Genomic DNA, 22,101 nt, shown 5'->3' on the forward strand with positions numbered 1-22,101 from the left:
GTTGTAACATATTTTGAGATAGTCTTGGGATAAACACCTTTATCACTACCTTTTTTCATGTGCTGGCTCCATCCAGACATCTCTTATCAGTTCCCCATCTACACAGCCAACGGCCTTCTGAATTTTTTCATATAGAGATGCCATAAGCATCATAAATCCAAGTCCAGTTTTTCTTCTTAAACCTGGAGCCAGTATTTCAGTGTCACCCGCTAACCATTAGTCTAAACCACAGATGTGAGAGTTATCACTGACTCCCTCTTCAACGCACGTCCTACACCGTAGGTAACCAGGACTGGTTCTGGTATTTTCTACCTTTTACTCCCTTCTCCATATCCTTCTCACCTAAACTATTATAATAGTTTCTTAATATTCTCTTTGCCTCTATCTTGACTCCCTCTAATTGATCCTTCAGTGTAATCAATCATCTATAATGCGAATCTAAAATTTTCAATCTTCAGTTGCTCATTCCTTAATATTAACATCCAACCTCATCATATGACATCCTTTCATGATCTTCCTGTCTCCGTCTCCCTGTCACCTTGTGCTCCAGACACCGAGATCATTGCCTTTTCCAAAACTACTCAGACTCTTTTGTATCTTGCTTGTGCTTGCACTGATTTTTCAGTTTGCCCACATTGCCTGTCCAGAGATGTTTTCTCATCTTTCAAATGTCAGCTCAAATGTATAAGCTCTTTTCTACATTCTGCTTTTTCCTCTTTCTTAGTGAAGGACCTTATGGAATGGATTGCATCTCTACATGCTTCCATTGACCAGAATGAGTCTTTCTCATCTTTGAATTCTCAAGTTACTGCACACTCTCTAGCACTTAGTAACCACTTATTAAATGTTTCTTGAATTTTTTTTTATCTTGAAATACCAACTCATTTCAGTTAAGAGTAAAAAAAAAATTATTGCTTTATTCTGGAGTAAAAATTCCTTTTAATTGCTAATAATGTTGTAGTTTATTGAAAATTTAAGAAATAATAGCATTAATCTATAAACCAATTAATTTTCCACAATGCTAAGATTTTATGTAGTCCATTTCTCAAGATTGAGGAAGTATCTAGCAATCAAAATGCAATTTCAATATAACTCACATTTTTTTTTCACTTCCCATTCCCCAGAAGACAGGAGCAAGCCTTCTAAATGCCCCTTTTGTTTTGCCATCTACCTCTTTTCCACCCTATGTGTGTTGTTGCTAAGCTTCCTTTAAGAAATTTTTCCCTTAATCTTTGGTCCCTATTGTCTTGTCTTTTATTTCCTCCTGAAGAAGAAGAATTTATCAGGCAGGGAAAACTATTCCTCTAAGGAGTCAGGAAGGTAAGAAAGTGGATGAAGCCAAAACTTAATTTTTTTTATGTTTGCATATATCTTGTTTAATGATGACATTTTATGACTTGAATATTTAGGAAGATTGAGCTAAAAGTATTAATCTTAAAAACCTATGAAGAAAGTTTGTGTGTCATTAAAGACTAAAACAAACTAAAAATTACCCTGATTTAGAAGTTAATACAAATAAACTTAGGTGACAGTTGATTACAGAGTTCCCTGAAAAGATGTGTTTCAAACTATGCATTGAAAATTACATGATTAAATAGTGACATTGACACTAATCAAACTTATATTAATAACTATTATTTTAAATGTGAACATCTAAATTAAAGTGCTTTGAAAATTTTGCTGTATGAAATATTATGATTCTTTTTGGAGGGAATATTTATTAAATAACACCGAGTGTCAATGCACAAAATCTGCGTCCATCACACTCTGTATGATGACACTGATGTAATTTCAGATTTTTCTGAACTATTATATGATACATGTACATGCCACTAGCATTTTTCTTTAACCATTGAACTGTAATGCACTAATATATTAACTAGTCTAAAAGTAGAGTAATTTATGATCCAACTCATTGTAACAGTACAGTCTTACAATACTGAATTGAAAATATAATAAGAATGTATTACTGAATTAATCCCTACAAATAGTTCAGTATTCTATATTGTGCTTAAGATCCTATATGGATAATTTGTAAAGTCAGAGAAGATCACTGATGTGCAAACTGGCTTCTTCATACACTCCTTGTATTTATAGACTCTTTCACTGAATGTCTAACTTATATAGCGGTTTTTTTCTATTAGATTCATTAGACACATTCACAGTATCTACCATAGGTAACCTAAATCCCTTAATACTTTAAAACTTACAAACCTATTCATCCCTAAATGTACAGAAAATGCATTTATATCTTTAAACAGCCCAACTTAAAGTTACTATAGTTGTAACACTAATCAGATGAAAGCTCCATTGGTACTGAGTCATCTTTAATAATATTTTCTTCCAAAGTTGTTCAGGAATAGATGAAGTTCAAGTAGTAAAAAATACAGAAGTTATATAAGGTTAAAGCCTTAGGAAATAATTAGATCATTAGTCAAATTTTTATATATGAGATATTTGCTACAGCATTATTTGCGATAGCAAAAGTTAAAGGTCGTTTAAATGTTAAACCATAGCACAACAGCTCGTTCTTTCAACAATATTAACAGAATCTCTTCTACTGGCCAAGCATTACTAGGCACTAGGAATGCAACTGTAACAAATCAGGCAAATTCTTCTCATGGAATTCACATTCTTAGGAAGGACGGGGGCAGGGAGAGATAATACATAAATGAGTAAACTAATGAATAAATAAAAGTTTTAGGAAGAAATGTGTTCTATAAAAATGTAAAACAGATAATAAGATAGTCACTGACACCAAAAGCAAAGGCAACAAAAGCAAAAATAAACAAGAAGGAGTACATCAGACTAAAAAGTTTCTGCACAGCAAAGGAAACCGTCAACAAAATGAGAAGGCATCCTACTGAGTGGGAGAAAATATTTGCAAATCATATATACAATAAGGGATTAATATCCAAAATGTATGAAGAACTCATACAACTCAATAGAAAAAAAACAAATGTTCAGAGGACCTGAATAGACAGTTTTCCAAAGAAGGCATACAGATGACCAACAGGTACATGAAAAGGTACTCCATCAACTTCACTCTTCATTAGGGGAAAGCAAATCAAAACCACAGTGAGATATCACCTCACACCTGTTAGAATGGCTGTTATTTAAAAGACAAGCAATAACAAGGTTGGTGAGGATGTGGAGAAAAAGGAACCCTTGTGCACTGTTGGTGGGAATGTAGATTGGTGCAGCTACTATGGAAAACAGTATGAAAATTTCCCCCCAAATTAAAAATAGAACTACCATATGATGCAGCAATTCCACTTCTGGGTACTTATCCAAAGGAAACCAAAACAATAACTTGAAAAGATACATGCACCTCCATGTTCATGACAGCATTATTTACAATAGCCAAGACATGGAAGCAACCTAAATGTTCATCAATGATGAATGGATAAAGAAGATGTGGTATGCGTGTACACACACACACACACACACACACACACACACACACACACACACACACACACACACACACAGGTATATTATTCAGCCATAAAGAAAGAAGGAAGTTTTGCCATTTGCAACAACATGGAGGGACCTTGAGGGAATTATACTAACTGAAATAAGTCAGATAGAGAAAAACAAATACCAAATGATCTCACTTATGTGGAATCTGAAACACAAAACAAAACACCAAGCTCACAGATACAGAGAACAGATTGGTGGCTGCCAGAGGTGGGGAGTGAGGGAGGGCAGAATTGGTGAAGGTGGTCAAAATGTACAAACTTCCAGCTATAAAACAAATATATCATAGGGATGTAAGGTACAGAATGGTGAGTATAATTAACAACACTGTATTGTATATTTTAAAGTTGCTAAGAAAGTTGATTTTAAAAGTATCACAAAAAAATTTGTAACCATGTGTGGTAATGGGTGTTAACTAGACTTATTGTGGTGATTATTTTGCAATATGTATAAATATTGAATTATTATGTTGTACACATGAAACTAATAGAATGTTACATGCCAATTATACCTCAGTTTTAAAAAAAGATAGTGAAAGTCATGAGACAGGTTCTGGGGAGGGATATGAATTTATTTAGCTACCGTGGTCAGAAAACACCTCTCTAAAGTGGAGTTTTTGAACTGAGACCCAAACAGGAGAATGAAAAACCATGAGCAAATCAGTGAGCAGAGCATTCGAGGCCAAGGGAACAGCAAACATAAGCCCTAAAGCAGAAATGATTTTGCTGTATTAGAGGAACAAGAATGTCGGAGTGAACAGGGAAGAGCCTGAAACCAAACGAGACTGGCCCGAAAGTAGAGGTTCATGATGCTGGGCGTTGAAGGCTGTGTTAGCAGTTAGGATTTTACTGCAAGTATGCGGTTAAAGAAAGCTTGGTGTAGTTAATAGTTAATATGATAACGATTTGAAAAACTCTTATATAACACTGTGAAAGGTTTGTTATGTGTTAAAGGGAAAAGCCAGGTTCAACAAAATGACATATACAGTATATACATCCCAAACGTGTTAAAAATGATAGAAGGATGAATTGATCCACTAATTAATGGCACATTTACAAAGGAAATAGGAAAACTAGGCTATTCCTTTTGTCCACTTACGTATAAAAACACAACATAATGCCCCTTCCAAAAAGCAATAACATAAAACAGGTCCAAATGATACCATTACTCTTCAAACTTTGGACATCTTAATAATGTAGTTATGAGCAGCTGGCTTATTTAACCTACATTTTTTTGACTCAAATATGTTAAAAATTTGCAGAAAAAATATTTTAAGAACAAAGTGTTTTTCCCTCATAAATAGAGCTATGGAAAATAAGTCTGAATTATTATGCATATTTAAATGTACAACATTTATTGTTACTTCTTTTTAAAATTGGTATGTTTAATTTCAATTCTCTCTTATTTTTTTAAAAAATGATTTCTTTCAGCTAATTGAATACATTTGAATTCACTTGAAAGTAGACCAAGGCTTGAATTATGTTCATATCTTGTTATTAGGTGTACTAATTTTCATGTATGTAGCTTTTAAAAAATAATGTGATTATTAATGGAAAGTGTATTACATAGAAAGAAGCACTGACATGTTTTATTTATATATTTTTTAGTTGGATCACCGTTATAATGAATTCAAACTTCACGCAATTATGTCTGAACATAAAAAAACAATCACAGCTATCTCTTGGTGTCCACATAACCCTGATCTGTTTGCAAGTGGCAGTACCGATAATTTAGTGATCATTTGGAATGTTGCAGAACAAAAAGTCATTGCTAAACTCGACAATACAAAAGGTATACCTATAACTGGGATTTATTTTATTGAATGAAACATTTTTATTTCAATAAGCAAACTATTTTATTTCAATTAGCTCAAGTTTTAAAGTAGTGTTTTTCAAGCTTTCTAATGGTAATCTATATAAGAAACACATTTCACATCATGACTCGTTATTGTGTATGTGCATGTGTACAAAACTGAAACAAAATTTCATGAAATTATCAGACAGTACACTGATCAATTAAAAAACATAGTCAACACCAAATAACTTTATTAATACTTAAATATATTACAAATTCCAAAATAAATATAAAAATAATAATTAGATACAATTTTCTCAATGAGACAATTGGCCTTGCTTGAAACATACAAAGACAATATTATGCATGTAATCACTGCTCTGCTGAGTTGACTTCTTTCCCATATTTTTAGGTCAAAGTAGAAAGTTCTAGTTTATGCAAATAGATCTTTGTGAATGGCATAATATCATTACTTTCTTTCTACCTAGCATCTTACCCCATAATGATGATGAAGTTAAATAATCATTTTTCTGTGTTAAATGTCATAATAATTCAGTTCTCTTTTTGAGCACTGAGTGTAGCTCAATTACCGATTATGGTTTTGAAAGCTACTGCTGGATGTATTTTCCATATTCAGCCTTTTCTCTAAAAAATACTGGTTGTAAGTTTGAGATAGTAAACTGAGATGTGACAGTGTCACAAACTTTACTTTTTACAGAGTTTCTTTATAATATTCTTTTCAGTGTGTAACAACAATATTGAGAAGTCATAGGCAATTGTATTTAAATCTTGCTTCCAATATAATAATAATGATGACTTTTGGAACCTTTGGATATGTTCGACATAGACTGAGTATGGCTTTTCCCTTGTCTTTTCAAATTTAGGTCGTTAGGAATGCTGAAAACACCAGAAAAATACACCAATTTTGTTGCGTAACTTTCGTCCTAAAAAATATTTACCAGATATTTTCAGCTAGGAAAATGAGCATCTCTTTCCCAAGTTCATATACGCTGCTTATTATTTTCACTTGCAGCGACCATTGAATTCCAGTATTAGACAGTGAGCAGTTTGCTTCAATCTCTGAGCAAAATCTTTTTAAAAGTCAACTATTCAGTAAGCTTCCATTAATGTAACAGTTTTCCTTAAGGTTTTCAATACTCCAATGAGAAAAAGCCAAATTAGGTCTGGTACAAAGCTTTGTGGTGTATAAACAGTGATGAATAGCCTCAATCAGGATTTCATGTTTTTCTGGTCATAGCCATTTCTCCACCAATCACAGATCCTATGGTTTTTCCAGTATTGTTTATATTGATCAACAGTGCACTTTCCCAGTACTTTAAATACAGCTTTGTGTGAGATTAATTTTAAATAACACAATAAATACTCCTTAAAATTCTTTCCTTATTTTATGTGACATAAACTAAAAATGTTATACAATGCCATTGTGCTTATAAAGTTGTCACACAAAATCTATACTAGACTATAACTGAATAACATTTTCTAAATGTTATGCAGAAGGACAGATTAGACAGCATCTTATGGTATCATTACCTAGTTTGTCCACTGATTTGTCATCAAACACCATATGCATCACATCCATTCACGGTGGAAGAGATTTTTGTTCATCAGCTGTGTGCACCATAGCTTCCTTTGCCACTGAATATACAATTAAATAAGTCTTTTTCATTAACATTTGTAGAATGATTAAATTGTGGTAACAATTTTGATCAATTTTATATAATTTTCCTTTTTCTGAAAAATTTCAAAGAGTAAATTCCTCATGTTGTTTTCAAAGATCTTAATTTGAAGATTGAAAGTTTTGATATTTTATTTGCAAAAAATTATGAATATTTTTGGTCATTTTTATTTAAAGTAATCCCCTTTGAAATGGCTTAGACTCCTTTTTTTCTTTTCAGAATCCAGTTTAAGCAAAGTAGAAGCTGGCATTGTCAACTTAAAAAAAAAAAATGTTAGAACTTCCACATCTGGCTGTTGAACTTGAACATGCCTCTGTACTCTTTTTACTTCATCATTCTTTTTTCTTAATATTAAAAAAGTCACTTAAAAGAAAATGAGTATTACTTTGTTTAAATGTAAAAAGTTAAAAAATTGTCACCAACCTGAAAAATGTCACACTTAATAATATACTTTCAGAAAAAAAAAAAAAACAAACTGTTAACAGTGGAGAATAATACTACCTGCCTATCTCAGAATATTGTTGGGAGAATTAAATGAGTGGATATTGTAGAGCTCTTAGAAGTGCTTGCGTGTGACAAGCCAGTGTAGCAGTGTTTTCTATTTTAACTACATGACATCGTTTCTGGTCCTTTCTCTTCCTTGCTGTGCTTCTCAAAACACACATTCCGAGAGCCATCATTCCAGTGGCTTCCTTCAAGTGGGCTGTGGTGGTTTGACCCATACAGCATGTCTTATCCCTTATTGGGGAAATTCTACTTCTGTTAATGTATCCGAAAACCAAACAGCTTTTTTATTGGCCTTATTTATGTACTCATTCATTCATTCAGTGAGTATTTATGGAGTTCCCATTGTATGTCAGGCCCTGAAACAGTTTCTTTTTTCTCTCTTTTTTTTTTTTTTTAACATCTTTATTGGAGTATAATTGCTTTACAGCGGTGTGTTAGTTTCTGCTTTATAACCAAGTGAATCAGCTTTAGCTTCTGCCTCTTGGCACATTGTAGGCTGCTGACACAATTGAATTTACGGTCAGTGAACAACTTTCAACCCTGTGTCTTTGTTCATAGCATTTCCTCTTCCTGGGAAATACTTCTTGACCCATGTATTGAAACTCTGCTGTTCCTTCAAGGTGTAATTCAAATCCAGTTTCTTTCCAGGGCAGTAGCCCAAACAGTCACAAGCCTTTCTACACATAAAAATCATTTGGAGAACCTTGTTAAAAATAGATTCCTGGGCCCTAACTCCACACGAGCTGATATGCATATTCAGTTTGATGATTCCGATTCTATGTCGGGAGATTCACAATCTGTCTCCTGAGTCATAAATTTACCATAACATTTATTTCATCTATTATTTATTTGATCACAATAACAGGAGATTAACAGTTAACTTTCGTATTTTGTCTTTTAGTTTAAAAAGGATTTTTATATACATCATTATTTTTTCTTGCCCTAACTTTCATGTGAAACAGGTGGTCAGCTATTTTTAGTCATGTCTATTTTATATGAGGAAACAGGTTTACAGAGGTAAAGTGGCTTGTTTAGATCATCCAAGGCAAAACTAAGACTTACATCTAACTCCTGATAAGAAGTAGTTTGTAGTGTTAATTTTGTTGTTATTAAATCCTTATAGTAGCATGCGACTTTTCATAAATGTAATCCTTATCTCCCCAATTTATACTTAAGATCCTTTAAAGCAGGAATTGTATCCTATATTAACTTGTATACCTAGAACGCCTACAGCAGGTCTTATACACAAAAACTCAGTAAGAATTTATTGCTTTAATATATAGTTTTCTGAAGGAAAGAAAGAACTCTATAAATTTCTTTGAATATGTGAAGCATATGATCATATTAGTAGTTTTAAACCAGAAACTAGGTACTTTTTCATCATAGAAGTACCCTCCATATGTTCCCTGTAGTGTCTTTAGGGTTAGTTTATAAATCAAATTTCCAAGTAAGAAGGTAATATTTTTTTAATAATGAACACAGTCTTGTATTTTAGTTGTTCTAGAAAGGTAGGATGCAAGTAACATTTAACGGTACGATCTTATGCCACGTTTCTCTACTGCGTGTCTGTATTTAATTTATTCCAGGGACGCCTGCCTCTCTCAGCTGGTGCTGGAATGGAGATGACACAGTGGCGTTTGCTTCCCAGAGAGGCCCACTGTTCATCTGGACCATCTCAGGACCAGACAGTGGCGTGGCTGTGCACAAAGAAGCCCATAGCTTCCTGTCTGATATCTGTATATTCAGATGGCATACCCAACAAAAGGGGAAAGTTGTCTTTGGTCATATTGATGGAAGTCTATCAATTTTTCAACCAGGTAAGAATTTTACTAGTCAGGTCTCTTAAATTTTATTTTTCTTAGCATATATAATTTCTTATTTACACAGCATAGAAAGTTAACAGTATTTTAATTTTTTTTTTATATATAGCATTTTTATTTATTTTTTTAGCTGTGTTGGGTCTTCGTTTCTGTGCGAGGGCTTCCTTTAGTTGCGGCGAGCGGGGGCCACTCTTCATCGCAGTGCGCGGGCCTCTCACTATCGCGGCCTCTCTTGTTGCGGAGCACAGATTCCAGACGCGCAGGCTCAGTAGTTGTGGCTCACGGGCCCAGTTGCTCCGCGGCATGTGGGATCTTCCCAGACCAGGGCTCGAACCCGCGTCCCCTGCTTTGGCAGGCAGATTCTCAACCACTGCGCCACCAGCGAAGCCCCCAAGTATTTTAATTTTTAAATAATAGCTGTGCAAGTATTATCCAGCGCTATGCCAATTCCAAATAACCATTGGAAGTAAATCTTATTTGTAAGGCATCGTAGTACATTTAACTCAGCTGTGCAGATTTTACTTTGAGTTAACCCCTGTCAGGCATTTGTCCTGCATTTTTACTTTTTAAAGTCAGTTCTTGCATTCTGCACATTTACTAAGAAAATGGCCTGAATGACAAAGGACCTACAGCTGGATTATAGAATAACTTACTAATACTACTCAAAAATATTTTCCCACCTGCTTGTAAAATACCATTTAGTTGTCACAGCTCCTTAGCAAAGAGTTTGAACTTGGGATAAAAAGGAACAATAACTCCTTATAGCCCTATTAGTTAATTAACATGGCTCAATGGAAAGGTCCGAGAAATTAGTTTATGTTTATTTTTAAAATTTAAACAATAACAAAATGTATAATAAAAAATAGAAAAATTAGATGAACAGTTCTCCACTTACAAGTAAGCACTGCTGACATTTGAAAAACGTGCTTTTAGTCATCTGGTATCTCTGTTGATGGATGTGACTCCTGGTTCACTAGGTAGATGGATGAAAGTGCTGTTTCAGGATTAGAATAACTACTTTCACAAGACATATTACATTCAATTTATCTGAAATTAATAGAAGAAAGAAGAAATTGAAATTGAACAGAAGAAACAGTGAACATCCAAATAAATCTTTTCTTTCCTTAGGGAATGATCTTTGTAATGTTAAAAAAAAAAGGCTATATAAATTATTGATAAAGCCGGGCCATTTTATTTATTTTTTATTTTTTTTAACATTTTTATTGGGAGTATAATTGCTTTACAATGGTGCGTTAGTTTCTGCTGTATAACAAAGTGAATCAGCTATACATATACATATATCCCCATATCTCCTCCCTCTTGCATCTCCCTCCCACCCTCCCTATCCCACCCCTCTAGGTGGTCACAAAGCATCGAGCTGATCTCCCTGTGCCATGCGGCTGCTTCCCACTAGCTATCTATTTTACATTTGGTAGTGTATATATGTCCATGCCACTCTTTCACTTCATCCCAGCTTACCCTTCCCACTTCCCGTGTCCTCAAGTCCATTCTCTACATCTGCGTCTTTATTCCTGTCCTGCCCCTAGGTTCTTCAGAACCATTTTTTTTTTTTTTTTTGGATTCCATATATATGTGTTAGCATACGGTATTTGTTTTTCTCTTTCTGACTTACTTCACTCTGTATGACAGACTCTAGGTCCAACCCTTCACTACAAATAACTCAATTTCGTTTCTTTTTATGGCTGAGTAATATTCCATTGTATATATGTGCCACATCTTCTTTATCCATCAGACCATTTTATTTTAAAGAAGATCTATTATATACATTTTTAAGAAAGCTGAGAATAACTGTCCATATGCTTCTTTACACCTCCCCTCTGTGCTCCTTGTACACATCCTCTTGCCCCTTCTGGTTGCACTGATTTAACACGGGGAAAGTGTCATCTGTTTTAGAGTAGAATGGGGAGTTCTTTGCTTCCTTTGGATTTGTTGTCTCAAATGCCCTCACCCAGTCTGTTCCATTCTCTGCATTGGGAACAGATTCTGGTTATAGTTGGTCCCTGAGGCTCACAGTTAAGTGACATAATTTGCAGACTTGCTCTGTGCCCATCAGGTAAATACTACTTCCTCGCCCTCCTGTATTCTTCATCCTCCTCAGCACCAGGGAGGTGATTTTGGGACAGTCAAGACCTGCCCTGTGTCTCCTCCTCTTGCCTCTCTGCCCCCTGGGGTGTTATGTAGGGACACTCCCCATATCTCCCCCTGGCTGGCCCACACCCAGAGATTTCATGGGGACCGTGACACTTGCATCTTGCAGAATCTGTGCAGCCTGAGCTCGGAGGAGAGTAGTGGGGATGTGCTCTTATTCTGGTCCATATTTCATTTGGGGTATTTTTCATATTTTGTAATTTGTCATTGTGACCATCTCCTTTTTCATTGACTAGGGCTTTCTTTTCTTGCTTTATTGTTGTTATTGGGCATTTTTGAAGGTTTTAATCTGTTAAGACATTGAGACGCAGTATTATGTGTCTAAGCTCTGAAATACTGAGACATTATATGCTTATTTTGGCATAGAAAGGAGAGGCAGGAAAATAAAACCTCCTGCACTTTTCTGTTCAGGTTTATGTCAGGGTAGAAAGTATAATATTTCAACAGTCTGGCCTGTGTGACTTCCAGAAGAAGCCACTGGTTTCCCATAACTCAATCACCTGGCTGTTAAACAAAGTAATTTGTGCATCTGTGCCCGCACCATCAAGTGCTATTTTTCTGGATCCACCCGTGTATTAGTTTGATAGGGCTGCCCTAACAAAGTACCACAAACTGGAGGGCTCAGAACAACAGAATTTTTTTTTGTCTTATTGAGATAGAACTGACATACATCACTGCATGAGTTTAATGTGTACAGCATGATGGTTTGATTTCCAAAGCTTGTGAAAAGATTTGCTTAGTGAGCATGCATCATGTCATATAGATACAATAAAAGGAAAAAGAAAAAAAGGCAAAAATAAATTTTTTCCTTGTGATGAGAACTCTTAGAAAATTTATCATCTCACAATTCTAGAGGCCAAAAGTACAAAATCAAGGTGTCTGGCAAGGCCCTCTGAAGGCGCCAGGGAAGGATCTGTTCCAGGCCTCTCTCGTAGCTTCTGGTGGTTCCTTAGCTTGGGGTAGCATAATGCCAGCCTCCCCAGGGTGTTCCTCCTGCGTACATGTGTGTCTCTGTGTCCAAATTTCCCCTTTTTATAAGGACACAGTCATGATGCATTAGGGTCCCCCCGAGTGACCTCACCTTAACTTGGTCATCTGCAAATACCCTATTTCCAAATAAAGTCACATCACAGATACTGGGGGTTAGGCCTTCAGCATCTTTTGGGGACACAATTTAACCATAACAAACCAATACAGACTTCTTGACTTCATTATTCTATAGGGTTTTTAGCAATTAATATGCACAAAACATTAGTATAATCCTGCTTTGTGTTTTCCTTACATATGCAAGAGCTAATGGGTCATGAAGGAAACACTACTTTTAAATTCTGACACTACGCTCTAAATTGCGAGTTTGAAACTTTGAGACCATTAGCATTAATCCGGTGTTGTTATATTTTTACTTTTCCTGAAGAGTGGTCACCCTTACCTTCTTAATGACTTCTTGGCGTCACAGATGATTCTGTTTCTATGTAACTAGATGGAATTTGTGTCCTCGAGGTTCTTGCAGGAGACTATGACCTCAAGCTCTCTGCTGTCCGGTCTTTATCTCTCTTGGAAGAAATAACAAATATTCATGGAGGACTGCCCACAATAACGCAGTTCATCCTTCATTGTGAAGCAGTGATTTTTAAACTGTGCTCAGTATGTTTGTGGATTTATATGTGTGTATTGAGCGGGGGTGGGGATGGGAAGTCTTGGTAGGTGATCCAGCTGGGCTTCAAGCCTCCTGCTCCCTTTCAGTCTGCAAAGCACCACTTTATTCTGTATTCTGTATGGGATTTCACATAAAAATTCTTGTATGAACGGGATTCCAGGGCCAAAAAAGTTGGAAAACTACTGTTTTAGCAATTTCAGGTTATATCCTTAAACAAAGCCAGATCTTCAGAAAATCTCTCTCTCTCTTTTTTTTTTATCTTCATACTAGAAATGTTTTAATTGAGTTGACTTTGGTATTATTCCAGGGATCTGGGTTCATCAAATTTGCATTGTTTCATTTTAGAAATGTTGTTGATGACATTCTGCCTATGTAATACTGTGGGCTTTTTTTGAAAACACGCAGGAATATTTATTTCTCATCTCAGTTCTAGGAAAAGTTATGCTCCTGAGCACATTTTTTGTTTGTTGTTTTGTTTTATTTTTATCTTATGGACATTGTGAATTGTGTAACCTTTCATGATTTCTTTCTTCTTTGCTTTGGCCATCCAATCTCAAAGTCAAAATTTGAACAGCTATGTGGATTTCCACTATCCTCATTATTTTATTTTCAACCCTAGTTTTGCCTTGCCCCAGTTTTTGTTTTTCATAAGAAATTCTTCTTATTGACTTATTCATATCCTATGCTTCTGTTCTTATCTGACAACACAAGTTGCCTGATAGTTGTGTAATAAAATAGAACATAAGTAAATAATAAAATAAATAACGTATATAAATAAAAATACCATCAGCTGTTGTTCTTACGACGGGATGCAAAATTTTACAGATTCAGTTTTCTGTCTTTTATAATAAAAATGTTGACACCAGATAGAACAGAAAATGATGATGCAATTCATTATAATTTTACCTCTAAGTGTGGGGCTTTAAGTAACATGATTTAGCTTTTACAGTATTTGCATTGCAAATTTTCTCAAGTTTTTTGTTGCTGTTTTTTTTTTTCACATGCTGGAATATTTTTAATAACCATAGATACTAACAGGCATATTCAAATACCTAATAATTACTTAAATAGCTGGTACAACTTAGGTTAATCATTTTTCTACCTCTCTGTGGTTTGTAATGATTAGCTACATTAATATTCATTACTATCTGTTTTATCAAATAGCAACTTTAAAGATGCTTATTTTGGGAAAGAAGAAGCAAGCAAACTTTTCTTGATGGTTACTGCAAAAGTTTGATAAAGTCAAATAAGAGAAGCTTCACATGTACCTTCTATGATTATATAAGCAAAATATCTAAATAAAATACTACCTACCTAAGAAAAACATTATATTTAAAGAATATGTTCTGACGAATTAACCTCAAGCCAGAATAGATTTTTCAATTAACTTTACAAATATCTTATATATACAAGGAGATCTATTTTTTCTGCTTTTATAATCTGATACATTGAAAAACAGTATGTAACGAAGACATTGCAGGAAGAGCTATGGTATCTTTCAATAGTGTTATTTTTAAAATAAACACTTCTTTTAAAGTTTACAGTACTTAGGAATAATTGGTACTTCTGTTAACGTTGTAATCTGTAAACTTAGTGTTTCACTGCCTTTCTTTTGTGAATGAGAGAACTGTTTAATTGGAGTCCCCATTGGTGCGTTAGCAAAGGCCTTTTTTTCCGTACCGCCAGTGTGTATATATTTTGGAAGAAATAAGAGGATGGTTTGCTGATCCTTTTCTTCACTTAATTTCACTTGTTTCATCTCCCTGTTTTTCTGGCTGCCTCTTTGTTCTGGTAGCCAGGAGTGCATTATGATATGACAAGTGATAGGATGAATGAGGACGGATGACAGTAAACATTGGTATGCTGTTTACCGTATGTCCCACTGTTCGAAGCACTTCGGACAACTAACTCGTTTACTCTTAAACAAACAAACTCTGGTATCGTTATGATCTCCACTGTAAAATAAAAAACTGAGCACACAGAGATTAAGTATCTTGGGACTAAGATCTGGACCCAGGCAGCCCTCCAAAGTCTGTGCCTTTAGTCAGAACACGATGTTCTTCCCTTCGGTAAACACTTCCCTATCCCTATGCTGTTGTAACTCAGTGAAATTGTAGTTGATGACAAGATGATGTATATCATTTTTCTACGTCTTCTTCTTACAGCTTTTCAGTAACAAATAGAAAAACATACAGGGTACTGGGGATTGCCAAAGCAAAGCGGTCCAGTACGACTTTCATCCTTAGGACAAACTCTAATTCCCCTGCATTCCCTTGTCAGTTATGACTTCTGCATAGAAATGCCAGACTTGTATTCCCAGGGCTCTCAGAGATCAGTGGTATGCAAGGAGAAAGTTCATGCGATCTCAATTATTAATCTTATTTTGGAAATTTTGTTTAAAATCATCCTCTTTACATTTTCATAGGTAACAAAAGTCAGAAACATGTTCTGAGACCTGAATCTCTTGAAGGGACCGACGAAGAGGATCCCGTTACAGCCCTGGAATGGGACCCACTGTCTACTGATTACCTCCTAGTGGCTAATTTGCATCGTGGAATTCGCCTCGTAGATTCGGAATCACTTTGTTGCATAACAACATTTAATTTTCCCAGTGCAGTAGCTTCTGTGCAATGCTTGGCCTGGGTTCCCGGTGCTCCTGGCATGTTTATAACTGGAGGTAACTTTACCCTACTCCCAGAGGTTTCAATATGTGTATATTCTTTAACTGAATCAGGGAAATTGTACTTTTATTGGTTAATTTTGTGTAAAACGTATTAATATCTCAAACATTATTACTATAGTAAATAACTAGTTTACTTTTATTTATACAGTGCGTCATTAACACAGTGACAAATAAAAATGAAAAGAAGGCCCAGTTTTCCAGGTTTCTGGTAACACTGGAAGATGTTATATATGGACACACGTGTGTGCATGTCTGTGTTTGTGTGTATACAAGAGACAAAGGCAGTTCAATTTCAGCCGTGGCAGGGTGACAGTAAAAATACTGGCTAGAAAAACAGTTTGTCTGGCTGAGGAGTTTGTCAGCCTCACTGAGAATTTTGACAGTCGTGATTTCCTAATCATAAGAGAATTTAGCAAAACTAAGAAGTGACGGGGGATGGGAAGGTGGGGAATTTAAAATAGTAATTAGGAATTAAGTGACTCTACTTTTACCGTTTACTTAGCTTCAGAGAGAGAGAGGTCTCTGAAGACACAGAGCAGTTTCAGCTACTGTATAAATACTTCCCATATCTGCTAAGTGTAAAATGAAAGACAAAGAGTCTTTATCTTTTCAACATTTTTAAAGAAGGCTTTACTTCTTTAAGCACTTAAACTGCACATAGAAGTAGATGGATTCTTATTGATGTATCTTCATTGCCTTTAATTTCACAGGATATAATTAATGATAGATATATATTAATAATAATATATCTATTATTATTATTATCATTATTATTGAGGTGAGATTCACATACCATAAAAACTCACCGTGTTAAAGTGTACAGTGTAGTGGTTTCTGTGTTTACTAAGTTCTACGACCATTAGCATCATTTAACTCCAGAGCATTTCCTCATCCCCCTAATAAACCCTGTACCCATCCGCAAGTCACTCTTCATTACGCCCTCCACACCCCTTAGTCACACATGTGTGTACATAAACCACTAATCTACTTTCTATTCCGGTGGATTTGCCTGTTCTGGACGTTTCACAGAAGCAGAATCATTCAACATGTGGCCTTTTATGTCTGGCTTCTTTGACTTAACGTAGAGTTTTCAAGGTTCATCCGTGATGTAGCATGGATGAGTATTTCATTCCTTTTTATAGATGAATAACATTCCATTGTATGGATATGCCAGGTTTTGTTTATCCATTTATCAGCTGATAGACATTTAGCTTGTTTCCACTTTTGTGTGGTTATGAATGCTGCCGTGAACATTCGTGTGCAGGCTTTATGGGGACACATGTCTGTAATTCGGTTGGGTGTATATGCAGGAGTGCAATTTTTGGGTCATAGGGTGACTCTGCGTTTAATCATTTGAGGAACTGCCAGACTCTTTCCAGAGTAGCTTATTAAGGTGGGATTTTTGGAAGGAGGGGGCTTTCTAATTAGTCTTCAGGTATATCAGGCAGTCTTTGTTTGGCTGCAAGTGAGCAAGGAAGCAGTTTACAAACATTTCAAAAGGTGAAGGATTACTTAATGGTAGAGGTGGAAAGTTTTCTGTGGCTGGCTTTCCTAGAGCAAGAGTGTCACTGGGGTGCTTTTTTGTGGTCACATTGTCATAATCATCTTTGTCGAGGAAGCTCCCAAGGCAGGCAGTCTCTCACCCGAGAAAGGGATTTGGAACAGAAAAAAAAGGCAAAACGTGCCAAAAATTGAAAGGATGAATATCACTTCGGCTGTTTCTTTGTATTATGATATAATATTACTGTGTGAAGAATGTCAGTAAGTGGTGCTAAAAATCTGGCAAGTTGAAATTTTGTTATTTTTTATCTAGGCATTTTATGTTTCAAATAAAATTTGTTAATATAATGCTTTTTTCTTGATCTGACTAGATTCTCAAGTGGGTGTTTTGCGAGTTTGGAATGTTTCTAGAGCAACACCTGTTGATAACTTTAAATTAAAGAAAACAGGGTTTCACTGCTTGCATGTACTGAATTCTCCTCCAAGGAAGAAATGTAAGTAAAAATACCAATATTTGATATTTTAAAATATCGTACTTGCTGCTATCCAATAAAATGAGTAATATAATGATATGAACTTATCAAATACTGCTACTGAAAAGCAAATTTTAAAAAAATAGCCTTTGACAATATATGTGCTAAAGGTACCATCAAAGCCACACAATATCTAATATTGCTAAACTGAAAATATTTAGAGCAAAGCTACATTTAAAAATGCTATTAAATGAGGATATTAAGATAATCTCAAATAATCTACATGGGGAAAATGAAACAATGATATTGGTGAAAATAAAAAATATCAAGAGTGATGGGATTAAATAAAATTGGGCTGGGCTTCCCTGGTGGCGCAGTGGTTGAGAATCTGCCTGCCAATGCAGGGGACACGGGTTCGAGCCCTGGTCTGGGAGGATCCCACATGCCGCGGAGCAACTGGGCCCGTGAGCCACAACTACTGAGCCTGCGCGTCTGGAGCCTGTGCTCCGCAACAAGAGAGGCCACGATAGTGAGAGGCCCGCGCACCGCGATGAAGAGTGGCCCCCGCTCGCCGCAACTGGAGAAAGCCCTCGCACAGAAACAGAGACCCAACATGGCCAAAAACAAATTAATTAATTAAAAAAAAAAAATCTGGAGTATGCGGGGGGAGGTTTAGAATTAGAATTTTTCCTAAATATGAGGGAAAAGAAATTGACTTCCTATTTAAGTCAACTGTGGTTACTCTGCATGGTTGATAGTGTTTCTTTTATTTCTGTGTGGATCATAAAAAAACTTGGGGAAAAGAGTTTAGTGATTGAACAACCTAGAGTTATTGATTCCTCCTTACTCACTACTGTCTATGATATACTAAATAATTAGTGAGGCCTGTTCAAAATAACGTTGTTTTGGTTAGCAAATTTAGTATCTAATTTTGTGGGCAATGGCAAGTAGTAGAAAATCTCTGTATTTGAACCTCCAGTCTTTTCACAAATTTAAGCTTTTCCTAATACTTCTAAATCCTGGAAGCTGGAGGGTCTAGAAGCATTAGGACTGGAGAAGTATTGATAGTACGCTGGGGACTGGCATATTGTTTATGTATCCTGCATTTTTTGGAACTATTTTTTTCTTTGTTTATTTGCTGTGAACACCCATCTCGTAAGATGACTGAAATATCATAGGTTCTTTTCTTCCTTATTTTTTTCTTATTGCAAAAGTGGTCCAGGCCCATTAGAGAAAAATCAGGAAATATAAAGAAGCACATACTGATCTTGTCATTTTTGAGTCATTCCTTTCAGATTGTTGATAGTTAGTTTTTTCGCCCAATTTTTTAATGTAACAGAAAGTGTAGAGTAAGAAAAATTATGTAAAAATGAAAAACTTTAAATGTAGACATAATCATCAAATTCTGAAAAAAGATGAATTATGGATAGATAGGAGCATGAAGGGTATCAAAACCACCTATAATATCAACAAATTAAAATATTAGAAAACAGTCATGGATTATATTAATTTTAACCAAACTTTCAGCAAAATTTCATTGAACCAAACAAATGCTTCTTTTGTTATTAATGGTTCATTCTAGTTTGGACTGCCTGTCATTCTCCGATTCTAAGAAATGAGTATTATCCTAATGAACGCAATAAGAAAGACTTTATTATATTTGAATCAAAAAAGGCAATATACTGGTAAATATTTATCTATATTCCAGTGTGTAATTAATCTAGATTGGTCTGATAATTTATGGTGGTATCATTATTTTGAATTATATTTACAAGAGTATATTTATGTTCTAAGGAAAAGCTTTTTGAAAGAAGACAAAATATGTGATAAAGAATACAAAGAAAATAACTGAACAAGGAGACATTTATGTAATTGAAAGTTGGGGAATTGAAAGTCTGTGAACAGTAAAAATTGAGGAAGCAGAGAGAAATTAAGATGCAAAGGTATATCAGACAGTTGTAATTCTTAATTTGGGTGCTAAATTAAAGTAAATTATAAATAATCTCAAAAATAATTATTTTCATTGGATTGAAAATTAGTGGAAGAGAGTTTTTAGTTCTAAAAGAAAAAAGTTCACATGCATGTGTGTTTGCTTGTGTAGAGGAAGAAGCAAGCTATTACATCAGCACTTTGAAAGAAAATTTTAATTCAGAAATAATCATGCTGTGCTTTTTTTTTTTTTTTTAATTTATTTATTTAATTTTGGCTGTGTTGGGTCTTCGTTTCTGTGCGAGGGCTTTCTCCAGTTGCGGCAAGCGGGGGCCACTCTTCATCGTGGTGCGCAGGCCTCTCACTATCGCGGCCTCTCTTGTTGCGGAGCACAGGCTCCAGACGCGCAGGCTCAGTAGTTGTGGCTCACGGGCCTAGTTGCTCCGCGGCATGTGGGATCTTCCCAGACCAGGGCTCGAACCCGTGTCCCCTGCATTGGCAGGCAGATTCTCAACCACTGCGCCACCAGGGAAGGGAAGCCCCCGTGCTGTGCTTTAATATATGGGGCAATAAGAAACCAAATATTCACCACATATTGTGATTCCTCAGAAACTAATTTTCATTCATTTTTCACCACCTGCACTTCTATACACCTCTTTTCAAAATAATATCCCATTTTGTGTATATAAATATATAAATATGGGCAATGCTGCTAAAGTACTCTGTGGTGAAAATCTGATCATTGCTTAAGAGTTTACTGATATAAATTCTGGATAAAAGAAAACGAAGAGCGTCTTTGTAAATTAAGTCCTGTGGTTTCATTCCAGCCTATGGGAAGATAACTGGCATAAATGTTTACTTGTTTATTTTTTTTTCTTTTCTAGTTTCAATCCAGTCCCCAACCAAAAATCATTATACATCCTCAACGAGTGAAGCAGTACCACCCCCAACTCTGACACAGAATCAAGCATTTTCTGTTCCTCCTGGTCACGCAGTGTGCTGTTTCCTGGATGGTGGAGTTGGACTTTATGATATGGGAGCTAAGAAGTGGGATTTTCTCAGGGACTTGGTACGTCTGTGGTCATTCTTTTATACACAATACTTATTTTGTGTATAAAATGATGTTTACTTTCACTTATGTATTATTGATGATATTTTAAAATTATTTTCATAGAGAATCACATATTAGGACTTTATCTTGGTTGATTGAAACATTTTAGAAAAATGTATAGAACTATTAAAATTATTTAATTGTAAACATTATAAACATTAAATTTCTTTAAATATTTATGTCCGTTTAGTTTATCAGGATTACTCTGCATTTGGTAGTTTTCCCATTATTGTGTGGGCCACGTTACTCCTTGGTATCGTGGAAAATCACATAGTTGTAGTATATTTTGGAAGCAAAATGAGAAAGAGAATATTCTTTCAGAAGGAAGGAGAAGTCCACCCCTGCCGGTTACTCTGAGCTTTCTTGTTCTCATTCATGAAATGAGCAAGGTTGGATTAAGTGTTTTCTAAGATTTATTTCTATTAGGGAGTCATAATAATTCTCTGCGTCTACGAACTTCTGTTCTCACGATCGTTAAGCCTCTGTGTAAAATAGAACACAGCCCTGCTGAGGACTCACGTTTTGTCTGGGTTTGTTCTGTGTTTTTTATGCTGCATCCCTAGGGTCATGTGGAAACAATCTTCGACTGCAAATTCAAACCTAATGATCCCAGTCTTCTAGCAACAGCTTCATTTGACGGCACGATAAAAGTCTGGGATATAAACACACTGACGGCAGTGTGCACTTCCCCAGGGAATGAAGGGGTTATTTATTCCCTTTCATGGGCTCCAGGTAAGAAGTATTTTATTAAAATCAGGAATACAATTAAATGACTTTCCTAACTTTTATTTTCATTTGCATTATCTTCTTCCTCACGGTGCCATCTTACTCCAAATGATGGTGGAGGCAGATTAGTACCAACATATTTGTTGGTTCAGTTTTTGTGGGTTTTAGACTATCTGGCTACCTGCACAAGCACGTTGATTTCTGGGCCCTTCTATATGACATAGTCATATAGAAAAGCCACGGGAAATCAGGATGATACTGACCCATCTAATTTTAGCTGCATTTGTATAGATATGCCTATAAAGGTGTAGTGTATTTTACATTATAGACGTTTTCCTTACAATTTTCATGTGAATCAAATATATGAAAATAAAACATGTATTTTCTAAAAATTATAATACCTCTCTTTCTCTGATACATCTGTTTTGTGAATATGAATGATTATATATCATCGCAGTTTAATTGTGAGCATGTGATTCTATATAAACTCCACTTTTGTAATATTGAAGAACTTTTATGCTATAATAGGGTCTTTTCTTTGATCTCAGATTGATG

General features: G+C 35.4%; 1 protein-coding gene and 1 long non-coding RNA gene across 9 annotated transcripts in view; one reads left to right on the forward strand and one right to left on the reverse strand.

The window, feature by feature from the left end:
- Positions 1-22,101, forward strand: part of WDR17 (WD repeat domain 17) — a 95,825-nt gene that overhangs the window by 34,802 nt on the left and 38,922 nt on the right. For 7 of the 8 annotated variants that reach the window (XM_082444084.1, XM_082444078.1, XM_082444081.1 and 4 more), the window contains 6 exons: positions 5,088-5,271; positions 9,065-9,295; positions 15,550-15,801; positions 17,679-17,801; positions 20,594-20,778; positions 21,384-21,552. In XM_082444084.1, coding sequence (XP_082300210.1) covers positions 5,088-5,271; positions 9,065-9,295; positions 15,550-15,801; positions 17,679-17,801; positions 20,594-20,778; positions 21,384-21,552 — 1,144 coding nt within the window. The remainder of the gene's footprint in view (positions 1-5,087; positions 5,272-9,064; positions 9,296-15,549; positions 15,802-17,678; positions 17,802-20,593; positions 20,779-21,383; positions 21,553-22,101) is intronic. The other variant, XM_082444085.1, reaches the window with a different exon arrangement.
- Positions 1-22,101, reverse strand: part of LOC309651414 — a 43,341-nt gene that overhangs the window by 11,542 nt on the left and 9,698 nt on the right. The gene's annotated exons all lie outside the window — the stretch shown is intronic.

Source organism: Balaenoptera physalus (genome assembly GCF_965194825.1).
Source record: "Balaenoptera physalus genome assembly, chromosome: 21".
NCBI lineage: Eukaryota > Metazoa > Chordata > Mammalia > Artiodactyla > Balaenopteridae > Balaenoptera > Balaenoptera physalus.